The 15,969-nt window shown below is 40.6% G+C and overlaps 3 protein-coding genes across 3 annotated transcripts; all 3 read right to left on the bottom strand.

Annotated features, from left to right (window-relative positions):
* Positions 1-23: 23 nt before the first annotated feature.
* Positions 24-3,447, bottom strand: LOC103183735 (C-X-C motif chemokine 2-like). The gene is made up of 4 exons (XM_007901381.2): positions 3,245-3,447; positions 2,118-2,250; positions 1,817-1,894; positions 24-1,377 (listed from the first exon to the last, which is right to left on the bottom strand). The coding sequence occupies exons 1-4, from the start codon at positions 3,300-3,302 to the stop codon at positions 1,353-1,355; spliced, it is 294 nt and encodes a 97-aa protein (XP_007899572.1). The 5' UTR covers positions 3,303-3,447; the 3' UTR covers positions 24-1,352.
* Positions 3,448-8,215: 4,768 nt separating this feature from the next.
* On the bottom strand, positions 8,216-10,327 carry LOC103183736 (interleukin-8). The gene is made up of 4 exons (XM_007901382.2): positions 10,226-10,327; positions 9,904-10,033; positions 9,724-9,804; positions 8,216-9,147 (listed from the first exon to the last, which is right to left on the bottom strand). Exons 1-4 carry the CDS (start codon positions 10,287-10,289, stop codon positions 9,132-9,134), a joined length of 291 nt encoding a protein of 96 aa, XP_007899573.1. The 5' UTR covers positions 10,290-10,327; the 3' UTR covers positions 8,216-9,131.
* Positions 10,328-13,569: 3,242 nt separating this feature from the next.
* Positions 13,570-15,563, bottom strand: LOC103183737 (alveolar macrophage chemotactic factor-like). Its single transcript, XM_007901383.2, has 4 exons — positions 15,447-15,563; positions 14,561-14,690; positions 14,360-14,440; positions 13,570-13,997 (listed from the first exon to the last, which is right to left on the bottom strand). Exons 1-4 carry the CDS (start codon positions 15,508-15,510, stop codon positions 13,979-13,981), a joined length of 294 nt encoding a protein of 97 aa, XP_007899574.1. The 5' UTR covers positions 15,511-15,563; the 3' UTR covers positions 13,570-13,978.
* Positions 15,564-15,969: the final 406 nt, after the last annotated feature.

Genomic DNA, 15,969 nt, shown 5'->3' with positions numbered 1-15,969 from the left:
AAAATTAATTCCAAGAGCCAAATGCTTAAAAGAGTGATTTATTGTGTAAATACACAAATCAGCAAAGCTCAGAAATTATGCAATACAATAATTGACCACAATTTATTAGAACAAAGGTTATAGTGATTTAAAGAATAACAGGTGCAGTTAACAAATCTGATTGGCATTTACAAGAGTTTCTCTTAATATGACATCAGATTTTCCAAAGTACTGACTTGGCATTTTGGTTGTTCCCATAATCTCTCCTAAATATTTTCCAACACATAAGTGGGGAGCAGGGACTGCTGCATGTTCATTCCTGATATGATATCATATTCCCTCTCCTCTCTGCTTGCTGCTTTATACAAACTGTATAATAATAACCCTTGCATTTGATATAGTGCCTTATCATGTGTTTGAGACGTCTCAAACCGCTTCACAGGATATATTGTAAAGTGGATCGACTGTATTTTGGGTGAAATGCGGCAGCCAATAGAACCCAGTATTTACGAGATGTATTAAAATAAGGTGATTTGCGTGAAATGTCAGGATGCCAAGATTACATTTCACAGTTGACAGGATCGAGTTTCAAGATACTGTGTAACACTGCTTACAAAATATGTTGGTCAACTTTATCTGCTAGTATAAATATTTCATGCCCTTTTGGGTTCATTGTACTAGCAGAACAATCGAGGGAAAACTAAACTAAACCCAATGTCTTTAAGGAGACATTGAGACATTAAATTGAGGTCTGGTCGTGTTAGATTTGGATGGTAAAGATCCAATTGGGATTATTGGAAAGGACAAGGGAGTTTCTCCCCTCACCCTGACCGTTTCCCCCCCAATGCTCGGGTCCTGACCCAACTGTCCAGCGCCTTGGGACGTCCTCCCGACGTGAAAGGCGCTCTATAAATGGAATCTTGTTGTTGTTGTTGTTGTAGTGTCCTGGCCAAATTCCCCCAGATCTAGTCAAGTCTGTTTGTGGAACATTGCTGTGTACAAATACACAGTCGCACCACTTTACAGTGAAATTCTGGGAAGCGTTTTGAGATGTCTTGACGGCGTCCTAAGGTACCAAGTCAAACGAAAGGATTATTATTCTATTGTAAGGATGGACAATTTATCAACACATGGGAAACGGTGAGACTTTGACGTGATACCTTTCAATCAGATTGAATACATTTTGTGTCATTATATAGAATTAACTCTTAAACACCCAATCTTCAGTTTGCAGTTAACCTGTCAGAAAGCAACTCCTGTGATTACCGCTGGTCGAATTATTTCAAGCGTTAATAATAGAATGGTTTAGGGGCGATTGTCAGATAGGAATGGAAAGTTATCTATTGGTCCATTGCTGCATTAGGCACATCGTGTCATCCCTGTGGATTCTTCATTTTACTGTGGAAGAAAATAATTATCATTTGTTATTATTGTAAGATATGAATTCCAAGTAATACAGGGAAAGAGCATGAATTCTTTTTGGGACAGTAATTATTGATGTATCGAGATCATCACTAATGTGTAGTTCATTAAGAACAGACGTTTTATTTCTGCCACAGACAACGAATTAAGGGTGGAATAAAAGTAAGTTATTTATACAATGCTGTAAACGAGAGACTTTAAATGTTAACCCGTGACATCAAATGATTATTATACATCCACACAATTGGAAATGTGAAAATTAATTTGAAAAGATAACACGATCTACAGCATGTGTGAGCTCCGCTTCAAATGTTTTTTGTTAAATTAATGTTAGTTCCATTGATGTAGCAAAGTGCATTTCTTAAGTACCTCTAAACTACTCGAAATAAAAGAATAAATATTGTATTGCACTTACAAATGAAAGAAACCCACAAGTTTCCTTCCCATGGCGGAGTTAGGATTCAAACATAGCTTCTTGCCATTTTTGATGACTCTAAAAATTAAACAATACAACACAATTTACAAGTGTTTAAAAGTGAACCTTTTGGTCGGCCATCAAAATAGATCCATAAATCAATGCCATCGACCTCTTGATGTCCAGCGCCTTGGGACGTCCTAACGTGAAAGGCGCTGTGTAAATGTCAGTCGTTGTTGTTGTTATGGACTCAGAACAAGTGGAATTTCAGGTCTGTAATGTTTAATCCGAGTTCACTTACATGATCTCCAATTTATCACAGGAGGTGCGCTGTGGGAGGATTTTAACGAGCTTGATATCCCTGGGGTCGATTGCATCGATTGTTTGAATGCAACGGCACCGTTTCAGACGGCTTGTGAAGGGTGAAGCTGCAGCTGAGAAAAATACAGAGGGACTTTATTTTCATCACTTAAAATGCTTTAAAAGTGGGAGTTGCTAAGATTACACTTGCACTTCCGTTAAGTTTGGTTATCTTACTTTATTTTCAGTCTCGTGTTAAATAAGTCTCGTTAAATCGAAAGGTCGTTGAACTCTGTCAATCTGGGCATGATTTCTTATTATTGAGACATCTCAACAACTTTACAGTAAATATCCTGTGAAGGGCTTTGAGATGCCCTCCTGATGTGAAAGCACTGATTCCAAGTATACTGTACTATTACCATCGCTCTATTTGTAATGGCATTTATTCTCTTAGAGTTGTGCTGATTGATGTCTTTTATTATTAAGCTCTGAATAAAGGAGGCAGATTGCTTTGTATGATGGCAAAAATCTGCTTTTCCTGTAGGTTCTGCCACAAACACACATTCCTTCAACACAATGTCAATGTCGCGGTGAGGCTCATTCTGACCTCTCTCTCCTAATCGCACTTTCACTTTTGGTTCTAAGGGAAGCAGCTGAACTCGAGGCACATTTTGATTTACTGACGTTCAGTTTGCTTGTCAACAAACATCCACAGAATCAGGGCGAGGGCTTAAGGCGCTGCATAAAATGCAAGGATTATTATTATTATTATTATTATTATTGAATGGTACAGCAGATGAACGCCGTTTACTCAGCTGTGTATAAAATCAGTGCTTCCCGGGAGTGACAGCCACAAAGTGTTGACAACCAGAGTCAAAGAGCTGACAAGGATGCTCCAGTCGAAATTCATTGCAGTCTTTTTTTTGTTACACACCGTGCTATGTTTTGCATCAATATCTGGTTTTATTGATGCAAGGTTATTATAATAATGATAATCATAATATTAATAATCATACTCGCGTTTGATATCGTTCCTTATCAAGCCTCCGAATCGCCTGTGTACTTTGTGGGTGAAAGTTAAGGAAGTAGCAGAAATAATAATATTATTTTTTACAGTCTATCTCTTACCTTCTGCAAAGATCAAACACGCAGCAACAAGTGCAAGGATTATCACTTTACTGACCATCTCTCAATCGGATCCTCACACTTCTCCTTGGCTCTTCCTTCTTGACAGTATAGATGAAGTCAGTGTCCTGATGTTTATATAGTGAACTTAAACATCAGAAATGTGGTTTATGCGGTTATAAAAATTCCTCAAGAAAGTTTATCTCGAGCCTTTCTGGGAAACCCACAGTTTTCTTTTAGTTTTTGTTTCTGAACTCACCATTTAGAGCTTCTAAAAAAAAAAATCCCATTTTAAAAAAAGAGGAAACNAAAAACAAATTAAGGAGGAAAAGTCGAGTTAGAAATGCACAGTCATAAAATTAATGAAAACAAGCGAAATGAAGCAACCACGAAAATATATTTGTTAGAAATCGAGTCAGGTATGATTTGCTAATTAAAGCAACTAATAATAGTAATAGTAATAATAATCCTGGCATTTGATACAGTGCCTTATCACGTCTTCGAGACGTCTCAAAGCGCTTAACAGAATATACTGTCAAGTGGAGTGACTGTGTACTTTAATGGGCGAAACGCGGCAGCCAATTGCGCACAAAATGCAGACAAATGAAAAATATCTCAATTTTTAAGTATCGTAAATCTATATAATAACTAACTCCGTTTGTAGGTGAACACGGAAGCTAATTTGCGCACAGCAATGTCGCACGTACAGCCGTGAAGTGAGTGACCAATTTTATTTGGGGGATTGTAGGGCAGGAACCCGGGAGAGAGAGAGAAAGAGAAACTGCCTTCTCCATGTGATCTTTAACTTCCACCTGAACAGGTAGATGGGGCCTCAGTGTAACATCTCATCACTATGTGTTGGGCCTTAATTAATGCCTTTAAAATCACCTGTGTCATGTTAGAAGCACAACAAGAAAAAGGAACTTGATGCACCATCTAAAAGAAAACAGAAGTGAATATTCATCTCAGATTATTTCAACTTTCCCGTTGCTGCAGAAGTCTTGTTATCACTAAAGTTTGTTTAAATTGGGGAACTGGTGGTTAAATAGCAAATTACTTAATGTTTGTGTCTAACACAGGGTCCCTGAAGTCAGACTAAAAAAAGCCTGGACTGCATTAACATCCCCATTGCTGGTTGGTGATATGAGTCTTGTTATCATAATAATAATCCTTACATTTGATACAGCTTCGAGACGTCTCAAAGCGCTTCACAGGATACGCTGTAAAGTAAAATTGACTGTGTATTTTGTGGGTGAAACGCGTCAGCCAATTGCGCACAGCAGCGTCCCCGCAAACAGCCGTGGATTGAGTGGCCAAATTATTATCATATTGACGGATAACAGATTTTAAAAAAAGCAGACACTGATGCAGAGCAATAAAGAACACTAACAAGTTAACAGTTTGCCAATGGCATCTCAAAACTATCTGTTTTAATCGTGTTTTATGCCAGATGGCCCCCATAGTGTTTTTGTTCCCTTGGCTGGTGGCTGGAATGTCGTGTTAAACTGACGGCTGTTTATGGTGTCGCAGAGATGGATTATCATTTGCTGATGAAAGAACAGATTTGGGTAAAACAACCAGTGTTTGGGGGACTCTTGTTTTTCTTGCCGGTGATCATCCTGTTTGTTCAGGAACCAGTCCCTGTCAAGGCTTGTAATATTGTTCCCTGCGGCGAATGCAACAACAATCACTTGCATTTATATAGCGCCCTTCACGCTGTGGCATAGTATCAGAGAGCTTAACAGTGGAGAAGAGTGAACGCAGGTGACAATCGGCAGGTTTTGAGAAAGGTTTGGAGACTGTAAACGAATCAGCCGTAAGTCCTGTAGCTCAACGGTTAGAGCACTCGCCTCGCAAGCCAGAGACCTGCGTTCGATTCCCGGGCAGGTCAGGGCGAAACCTTGGGCAAGTTTCCTTACTCCACACCCACACACACCCACACGCGCACCTGATAATAATCCCTCAAGAAAAAATAAATAAATTGGTCACTTCAATCCACGACTGTTTGTTGGACGCTGCTGTGCGCAATTGGCTGCCTCGTTTCACCCACAAAATATACGGTCAATTTACTTGATGTATATCCTGTGAAGCGCTTTGAGACGTCTCCAAGACGTGATGAGGCGCCGTATCAAATGCGAAGATTGTTATTATTACAAAAGTAGAATATTCTGAGAGAATCCCATTATTATTAATTGTGAAAAGTATGTTTTCTTCTTTACTGGTTACAACAACCTGTGAAGGAAAGGGAAAGCTAATCCTCGACTTTGACATGGTAAGTACGCTCACATGGTGCGTTCCACACCCACAGAATAATTCCCTGATAACACAACCCCTCCCCACCACCCAAAACAAACTTCTCTCCCTTTCAGTTTCGACTGTTGTGTTTGTTTTCTTATTGAAAGAAAGAAGTACAACAGATAGAAAGGGTCACTGCACGAAAGGTGTTAGCCAAATGTTGTTCGTGACTGGGGAACCCCAGTGGTTTGTCAACATATCACCATCTGCGATTCACAAGAAAAGCAAAAGTTAAAGTCCCACAAAATAAAACATGATTTTTTTTATCGTCAGATTTTTTTCTGATAATTGTCCACTTCCAGCTTTGGAAGTAGTTTTTTTTTTTGGTGCTTTCCTCCTTCTCTCCCCTTCCCGCGATCCAATCCATCAAAACACGCAGTCACCACACTTTACAGAATATCCAGTGAAGCGCTTTGAGACGTCTGAACGACGTGGTAAGCCGTTGGCTGTGTCAAATTCAAGGATTATGATTGCTATTATTACCAAGAGAATACACAGTAGCCACAAAAATATTTGGCAAACAAATGAAATGAAATAGCAAGTAAATACCATTTTATTGTTTGAAGCTCAATTCATTTGACATCTTCTAAAACCTTGCACTATCTGCCAGATTACGTGACAATGCATAACCCGAGTGCAGACAATTTAGCCTTAAAAATAACCCGCTACCTCACCTCTACTTTTATGCCCTACATTCAGCTTCCGATCAACAGACAGAGAAACCCTAAACCAGACCTCAACATCAGACAAGGGCCGAGGAACAGACAAGAGAGGGGGTGAAAAAACAACAGACAATAATCATCCTTGTATTTGATGTAGCATTTTATCACATCTTTATCACATCACTGCCGTGCGCGATTGTCTCTCGAGTTTTGTCCACAAAATACACGGTCAATTCACTTTACAGTGTATCCCGTGAAGCGCTTTGAGACGTCTCGAAGACGTGATCAGGCGCTGTGTCAAATGCAAGGATTATTACTGTCGCTCGCTTGCCATCGTGCTTCTTTCCACCACAACACTCCCCTCTTCCCCTCGCCTCTTCCCCCCTCTCCTCTCCCCTCCTCAACTCTCCCCGCTCCTGATCACTCTCCTGCACAGACGAGGGAAGGAAAGCGTGGTTTGGCCTTTACGGTTTCACACACGTGATTAAATGCTGCGGCAGAGATGACGAGAGGTGTGAAGTGACGGTTTTTTCCCCACTGAAGTTGCACCTTTATCTTCCCGCAAGTCAACAGTTCAGAAGTTATTGCTGGTTAGTTATTGTAAGTTATTGTACTTTGCTTAGTTTTGAGTATTGCCTTCCACTGAACCTGAAACCAGTGCGTTAAAGAGACGGAAATGAAGCCACTCGAAGAGATGGTTCATCTTCCAGTCTGACTTACGAGTTACAACTATTTTCATGTCAGAAATTCCTTGTTTGCACATTCAATATGATATGAATAAACAATCACCTTGGGACGTCCTCTCGACGTGAAATGCTCTTCACCAATATCATTTTGTATGAATAGAGGCAACACAAGTTAAAGAAGTTACGCTGGTAAATGTTACATTGCCACGAACTAAAACTGCAAACACACAAGTTAAAATTTCTTTTGACAAGGAGTTTGATGATGTGATATATATTTTTTTGGCCACCCTCACTGATCATAATCAAATTGGGCACTTCAATCCACGGCTGTCTGTGGGGCCGCTGCTGGGCGCAATTGGCTGCCGCGTTTTGCCCACAAAATGCACAGTCACTATACTTTACAGTACAATCTGTGTAGCGCTTTGAGACGTCGCGAAGACGTGATCAGACACTCTATGAAACGCAAGGATTATTAATATTAGTATCAGTCTAATGTGGTCTATGAGAAGGTTTCAGGGCTGTTGGCTATCTGAAGGAGATGACATTTGTTATGCCATTCACAGGAATGTGTAGAATAGTACAAATCGCATGAGGAAAGAGTTGCCCCAACACCAGACTATTCCCAGTGACTGTTAGATCCCACAGCTGCTGCAATGCCTAGTTTTGTAGTCGATTATTTTCTTCTTTAATTGTTCATGAGCTCATTCATAACCCAGTGATTCATAATTGTATTACTCATCTAACTTAGTATCACTTTTATCATCTCCAAACAATCTTGGTGTCGGCAAATACTGCGACCGGTTTCATAATTACGAGTTCACCGTGTAAAACCCATAGTGTATCCTGTGAAGCGCTTTGAGATGTCTCAAGTTCGCGATAAGGCGCTATATCTAATGTAAGTATTATGATTATTCTTATCGTCGACGGAGGGATTGAAAGGGGAACGGTTACTCAAGAAAAACGGTGATGAGTAGAAAATAGTTTCACAGCATGAAAGCGCAGCTTTGCATTTCAAGTGTTGGCTTAGAATTGTGCGTTCAAAGCCCACAGACGTCTGACTCACAAGCCCAAGCAGATGTCAGGTGCTGACAGCTATTTTTTTTTGTTGTTGTTGTTGTTGTCAGTCGGCCGGGCGTCTGACACACACGAAATCCCGTCACCGTTCTCAAGGGTCTCCAAACCAAGCTGAGAATTCCACCCATTCCCCCTCCGAGTGGACATCCCTGCGCTGGTTATCGGCTGAAGCTTCCGCGAGACAGTTTTGACAGTGTTTAATATTGCGCTTTATCGATTCTTTGTTAGAAGTGAAAACACACTCGGGGCAACGTGCGGTCGTTCTTGTATTTTTTTATTGGCCGACACATTAAAAGAATCCTGCACGGCGACGCGTAAAGAAATAGAACGTTTCAGCGATGTGCAACCGCCATCAGAAACATCTCTGCTTCTTGTCATACCCGAGCAAACGATACTCATTTTTAGAGCTGTCTCTAAATGACGTAATGAAAACTTTACCGTGATTCGGAAAGTAATTAAAAATAGCTGTATTCCCCCCCACCCCGCACTCCCACCCCCACACCCCCCCCCCGCTTTTTTTTTTCGCGTAAATGCCTTTAAAATTGCTATATAAAAAAAAATTGACGACTGGACCAAACTCACAAGTAACCTTCTGGTTAGGCAATGTTTGGCGACAATCCACACTAGCAAAGCGCGACACAATTTTGAGAACTAATCGATGCCATTATCAATATACCGATTTATAATACCACATCTTGACTCCCGAAATAGCTTTTTTTTAAACTCGGAGACCATCAATCCGGCTGTTTAAAGCGGAAACTTGCAAAGCAGCCTTCAGAGACAACATTTTGATGTGGCATCCAAAAAAAACCGAACATTTTTTTTTAGTCGGTTTCTAACTAATATCACGAAAACTTCATATAACGCTTCATCAAGTCACGGTTGGGAGATCGGCTTCAGTGCCATCAATCAGCCCTTTATTACTGAAATGATGAAACATTGTGAGCGCGTTGAGTCATTTGGAAGATTATTGGGTGTTTGGTCTCCTAGTTTAGGATTTGTGAGATCCACAATGAAAAAATTATATAAGCTTAAAAACTGTAAATAGCAAAACAAAATATTGTGTCTTCATATTTCCGTGTCACGCAGAATAACTGTTCCCATTTCTCAGTCTCGTTCAATTTGTTCCGTGTTAACTGTTGCGGCCGGTAACATTATTTTTGTTCATTCAGTTTATTCGTTCTTTTTGCTGTGGAGAGAGGGAATGTTTTGATGTAAATATTTGTGGCAGAGTTACAGAATAATACTGAGGTGACTGTAAATACAGTGCTCGTAGTTTGATTTGAACATTTTAAAATACTTGCACTTTTTATTTGATATGATACAAAAAAAGATATAGGGTAAACTATTATTAATTATGATAAAACAGCGTTTATGTGATTAATATATATTTTTAACTCTCTGTAAAACTTTTGAAACATTTTTCTTTCGTAAACCCTGCGGCTCAGAGTCAGAAGAGCCACTTTCTGAAGGGATTTTCATAAGACTATATCTTACAGAAGTTTCTCCCCGTGTCCTGGCCAACAGTCCCTCAAATAGAATTAATTGTTCACTTCATAGCTGTTTGTGGGACATTGCCGTCTGCAATTTGGACTGTCACATTTGCCCACAAAATACAGAGTCGTGCCACTTTACAGTTTACAGTGAAGCGTTTTGAGATGCCTCGATGATGTAATGAGGCACTATATCAAATGCAGGGAGTATTATTATTATTATTACCCGATAAGGGAAAGCCATTTATATCAAGGATGAACAATGTACTCACAGCTCCATCAGGTTAATGATTTTCTTTCCGATCACTGACGTTGGGTTCAAGCAGATTTTGTTGCCATTTTGCAGATTGACGCTAGAAGGTGAGATAAGAGAAGAGCGTAATTGAAGATGACTTCACTTCCCCGCGTGAACGTCTCTTTCACACGAGAGGAACACAGAAGTGATGACTTACATGATCTCCACGTTTGGACAATAATCCTGTTGGACCAAGATTTTAACATTGTTGATTCTCATTGAAGGATGTAACCGGTTGATGGTGTTGATGCATTTGCAACGTCTCCCTTTATGCAAAAGAGGTTGAGCTGCAGAAAAGAAAAGTGTTAGGTTTCTCCTGTGGTACAAGTCAGAGATGGGGGTTTGCAAACCCCCAAATTCGATTTCTGATCAGATGAGAAACTGCTTCTATTTTTGACTTAACACCTTAGTGTTTCCCACAGAGCAGCCAAATCAACCAAAGTGCAATTCACCAGTTATAACGATCAGATATATCTTACCCTGGACGCACGCCAGACACAAGGCAATGATTGACAACACGGCGAATGAGGCTTTGCTAGACATTTTCTGCCGAATGACTTCTGTTTCCGCTTTAGGTACGAGCGAGCGATGTTTTGTCTGGAGGGAAGCAATCAAGCGCTTTATATAGGTGCTGTGGTTAGATTTGCCAAGACACTTGGGTGACTTCAGAGGTGACAATGGAATTGGAAATTCCCACCGATGAAATGCGGCTCGTGTAACGTTTCGTCCTTGGCGTGTGGGTTGAATGATGTTCTGCCTTTCAAAAATTCTGAAAGCAGAAGATAACCACCGACACTGAACGACTTTGTTTAAAAAGTTTTGTTTCAGAAAAAGGCTGAGAAATTAATATTGTAACAACAAGACGGCGAATTGCCGGCCAAGTGTGCCTATAATTACACAGTCACTACACTTGATAGTTATTTACAGTGAAGAGTTTTGAGATATTTCAATGCTATATGTCCTAATGTCAGACTTGGTCAAGTGGTAACTCTCTTGACTCTGAATCAATAGGTTCCGTGAAGCGCTTTGAGACGTCTCAACAATGTGTTAAGGCGCTGTATCAACTGATATTATTATTATTATTATTGTTATAATAACCTGGATCTGCAGATCTGTACAGTAGAGTTTCTCACTGGACAATGCCTCAGCCAACTGGACTGATGGGGAAGCATTAGCAATGACCTATTAATAATCTAACCAACGCACTCAAAAGGGTTTTGTAGCTGTGAAATGTTAACTTGCAAACTTTTGAACATCATTTTTGTCCAACGCCTCTGGATGTCCTCCTGACCTGTAAGGGCATAATTTGTTTGTTTAATTGTTGATAATTGTGGAGTCCTGTGGCTCAGCGGTTAGAGCACTCGCCTCGCAAGCCAGAGATCTGGGTTCGATTCCCGGGCGGGTCAGGGCGAAACCTTGGGCAAGTTTCCTTACTCCACACACACGAGCCTGATAACAATCCCTCAAGAAGAAAAACAATAATAAATTGGTCACTTCAACCCACGGCTGTTTGTGGGACATTGCTGTGCGCAATTGGCTGCTGCGTTTTGCCCACAAATACACAGTCAATTCACTTTACAGTGTATTCTGTGAAGCGCTTTGAGATGTCGAGAAGACGTGAAAAGCGATATATCAAATGCAGGGATCATTATTACTATTATTATATTATTATATAATAACAGAGTATAAAAATAATGAAATCTGCACCAGTTTTTTTGAAAAGTCGGTAATTACGTTCAACACAGCAGTTCGTTCAGAGATTCCGGGAATGATGTGAATAGTTCTGGTGAGTTTTAGAATTTGCTGCGTAATCAGTTCTACGTTTGAAATTTGAGAAGAGAAATGTTAATATGTATTATACATCACCACAAGGTGGCAATGCAATTCTGTTCCAACAACAGCTCAAAATGGGCCAGTGGTGTTTACGAAAGAAAACCAAGATTTCTGGAGAAAAGTTACATCTTGCGTTAAAATACTATCCTTAATTATTAGCAGAACAGGTTAACCAACCATTCAGAAGTGATGGCTGATCAATGACAATTACAGCAGCTTTGATGAAATAATAATAATAATAATAATAATAATCTCTGCATTTGACACAGCGCCCCATCACGTCTTTGAGACGTCTCAAAGCGCTTCACAGGATACACTGTAAAGTGAATTGACTGTATATTTGTGGGCGAAACGCGGCAGCCAATTGCGCACAGCAATGTCCCACAAACAGCCGTGGATTGAGTGACCAAATTATTTTTGTTTATTTTGAAGGAATTATTACCTCTTGAAAGCGATCCACCAATCGACTACAACTGGGTTCCTACTGACTGTTGGTAAACAGAGGCGTGTGTGTGTGGAGTAAGGAAACTTGCCCAAGGTTTCTCCCTGCCCGGGGATCGAACCCAGGTCCTCTCGCTGGCGAGGCGAGGGCTCTAACCGCTGAGCTACAGGACTGCATTGGATTGATTCTTTTTTAATAATCGACTATCATTTTTCTAATTCTTGAGATCCGGCTAATGGATCTCTAGTTGTCAGGTGCGGACGGTTCTGTCACCTTTCGTGCCTACGCTAACAACATTTGCTCGGTTCCCGTGGGTTCAAACCTCACCAGCAACGATAGTGTCGAGTTGAGCACAGAACCCCAGAGAGTATATCCAGCAGTGAGTAGAAGTCTGGGTGTACAACATGAGGCAGGTACCCAGGCCCTAGATACAGTGCAAGAGGAAAGCAATCTACCGTGTCAGAAGGACGAGCTGTGAGGACTGTGCACAATTGGCTGCCGCGTTTCCGCCCACAAAATACACAGTCAATTCACTTCACAGTGCATCAAAGGAAGCGCTTTGAGAGGTCTCGAAGACGTGATGAGGCGCTGTATGAAATGCAAGGTTTATTATTATTATTTTTATTATGAATAATGAGTAAAGAAGCTGGAGGCTCTTTCATTTTCACAACGCACCAACTCGCAGGAGATCCCAAAAATACTCAATGGGATTGAGAGGGTGAACTCAGAAGAACACTCAGTGACGGCGGTGTGTGCATGTGAGACACTCGGTCTGGTTTGGATACTTGTAAAGCCCAGTGATGGGAGTCGCGAGACACTCGGCTGATCAAACGGAAGTGCCAAATGACTTACACAATCCCATTGATTTCTCTTTGATAGCGAGGGTGGCAGTTAGCTGTTTAAGATAAGTTATTTGGGGGGTATTTTATTTTTATGACCGAGTGGAAAGATTCGTAAGATTTGTAGTTGGAAGTGACAAGTAATTCAGCAGAAATCTGCTGGTGGATATTTTTTCTTTCTGGTCTTAACCTTGAATACTGTCCTTCCCCCTTATTATTTATTTAATTGGGAGTTGAGGTACAGATCAGCCATGATCTTATAGAATGGCGCAACAGGATCGAGGGGCTGAATGGCCTCCTCCTGTTCCTATGTTCTTATATACCCAATGTTCTTTATTTGTTCTGCAAATTTTCAACTTCATGTTGTCTTTCTGAACAGAAACGGACAAGGAAAGATATATGCACTCAATGTGAACTTGTTATGTTGATTAGCAGCTCTGAAAGAACAACAACAACAACAAAATGACATGTGTCATTTCATGTTGGGAGGACGTCCCACAGCGGAGGAGGATAGAGTGGTCAATGGTATCGAAACCATGTGTTTATGTCACTCAGTCACTTTCAAAGCCTTCCTTAAAGGCAATATATCAATGTAAAGTGCATTAAATTGCAATCTGCAACAGTGTTAAGTTCACGTTTTAGTTGACAATTCATTGCAGTCGCTACAAGTAAGGGATGAGGAAGGAGTATTGAAATAGGCAACATAAAATAGGCGCTATTTTTTATTATGAAAACATCCTAGAAAAGGTACAGAAAATATATACCAAAAGTTCACAGCCATCTACATTGGAACTAAATAGTGTTGAAATAATATCAACAGAATCAAAAGTTCAATTGTTGATGCATTCGGAACCAAATAAGACATAGTTTTTCAACATCATTTACATAACAATTGGGTCATATTTATACAAGGCTCAGACATAAAGGATGCTGAGAAACCTAAGCAAAGGCATTGCACAATCTGCAAGAAACATCACATCTAGAAATCCAGTATTCTAATCCATCTTCTATGTTTATTTAGCAATCTACGTGCGCTCTTTCGGGATTTGTATCCAAAGTAGAACAAGACCTTGCGACGACGTGCACCGTTTTGTGTCCAGAGCCATTCAGTGGCCAATTCAGTTAGAACGAGGTTTGCTGGAAAGAAACAAAAAATTTTGCAATTTGTTTCGCCTTCAAAATACACAGTCACACTATTTTACAATATGTTCTGTGAAGCGCTTTGTCACGTCTCAACCACATGATAAGGCGCTATATCAAATGCAAGGATTATTACTATTATTATTAGGGTTTATTTAAAAAATAGATTATTTTAACAATAATAATTAGGGCACCCTGCAAATTAAGCACTCCCATTAATACTGATTTCACACCACCCTTACCTGTCTGATATGAAGTTGTTTATTACTTAAATTATATATATATATGCAAAGCAAACAGGCCACACTTTAATTTTTAATTTAAGTATCATTCCTTAAAACCCTGACTGTTAAACTTACGTTTTCATGAAATTAATCATTTTCTTCCCCATTTTGGAGTCAGGGTTCAAGCACATTCTCCTGCCACTGTTCAAGTTGACTCTATAATAAAGTGAGATGAAACCGTTATTAGTCGGAGGTGACTTTTTCCACTCAAATAGAGTGAAGTTTCACACACAATACGTGAAGCTGTGATAGTTCCTGAGGTTGATAATGACTTACACGATCTCCACCTTTGAGCATAAACCCTGCTTGAAAAATATTTTAACGTTCTTGATCCTCATGTCAGGCGATAAATTATTGGCCAGGTTAAAACATCTGCAACGTCTCTGCCTGGGAAGGCGAACAACAGCTGGGAAAAACAGATTAAAACAATCAATTAGCCTTTAACAACCACATTTGCAAATCAGAATGATTTGTGAGGCAAATAAATGCAGAGGGAGGAATTGCGCCGTGGATAGGGACTGACTCTCTCGCTCTCTGTCACATTCACAATCCCACAAACAGAGCCTTAGCTTTTTCTCTGTAAGTTTTTTCTCTGAATCCGGGCGGCCTTTTCCACCATCGGCAGTCAGGCCTTCAGCCTCTCTGCCGCCAGCCCTTGGAACTCCATCCCACAGTCCCTCCGCCTCGCCCCCTCCCTCCCTTCCTCCTTCAAGTCACGTCTCAAGACCCTCCTCCTTGACCAACCGCGCCTTCGGACACCCTCCTAACCCCTCCACCCTCCCCGCCCTCCTACTCCCCCACTCTCCTGAACCCAATCCCCAGCTCGGGTCCAAATCCCTGACTGTCCGACGCCTTGGGATGCCTCTTCCTGACGTGAAAGTCACTGTGTCAATGCAACTGGCATTTTTTGATCGTTGTCGTCGTCGTCGTTGCTGCTGCTGTTGTTGTTGCTGTTGTTGCTGTTGAACTGCGGGAGACCGAGTTCAGAGTAAAGGCCGAGGCGCTTGACAATTTGCCAAATTCTGGGCAGTTCTCAAAATGCTACAGAAATAAAATGAATCCAGAGCCCGGGTGGGATTGGATTGAACAGCCGTTACGTCAGAAATCCCCGGGATTTTTGTGTTGCCGTCCTGAGCTGTTTGCTTAATGAATGACTACTCACCGTCAGTAGATATGAGGCACAGAGCAATGCCCAGCAACACAATGATTGCTACTTTGCTGGCCATGTTCTCTCAGATCCCTCGAGCAGTAATTGTACTTTACTCTGTGATGCTCTGGTGGCTTGAGCTGAAGAGTGCAGCTCTTTAAATAGTGTCTTGAGTGTGAGTATGTGGTTGTATGGAAGTGACATCATTCTCAACTGGAAAATTACAGAGAAAAATGCAATTGTGGATTGCATTGCACTGTGAAAAAATGCAATTGTCATGGAAAAGTGATTGAACTGTGTTAAACTCCCTTCGAATCAAGTTACAGGTGACACTTGGTACCATTGTACAGAAAAGTTAAAATAAACGCCCACATCAAATAATGATTAGGCACATTTTAAAGAACCTTAGAAACACCGAATGATACAGCACAGATTCTATGGAAGTTGAAATTAGTGGCTAATTATCCCATTGTTGTTTACCTCGGAATATCAGAAATCATAAATCTCATTGCTTGACAGCAAAACACTTTTGCTCAAC

The sequence above is a fragment of the Callorhinchus milii genome, unplaced genomic scaffold (assembly GCF_018977255.1).
Source record: "Callorhinchus milii isolate IMCB2004 unplaced genomic scaffold, IMCB_Cmil_1.0 Scaffold13, whole genome shotgun sequence".
Classification (NCBI taxonomy): domain Eukaryota; kingdom Metazoa; phylum Chordata; class Chondrichthyes; order Chimaeriformes; family Callorhinchidae; genus Callorhinchus; species Callorhinchus milii.
Note: the sequence above shows the minus strand (reverse complement) of the source record. Positions and strands in the feature narration are given on the sequence as shown.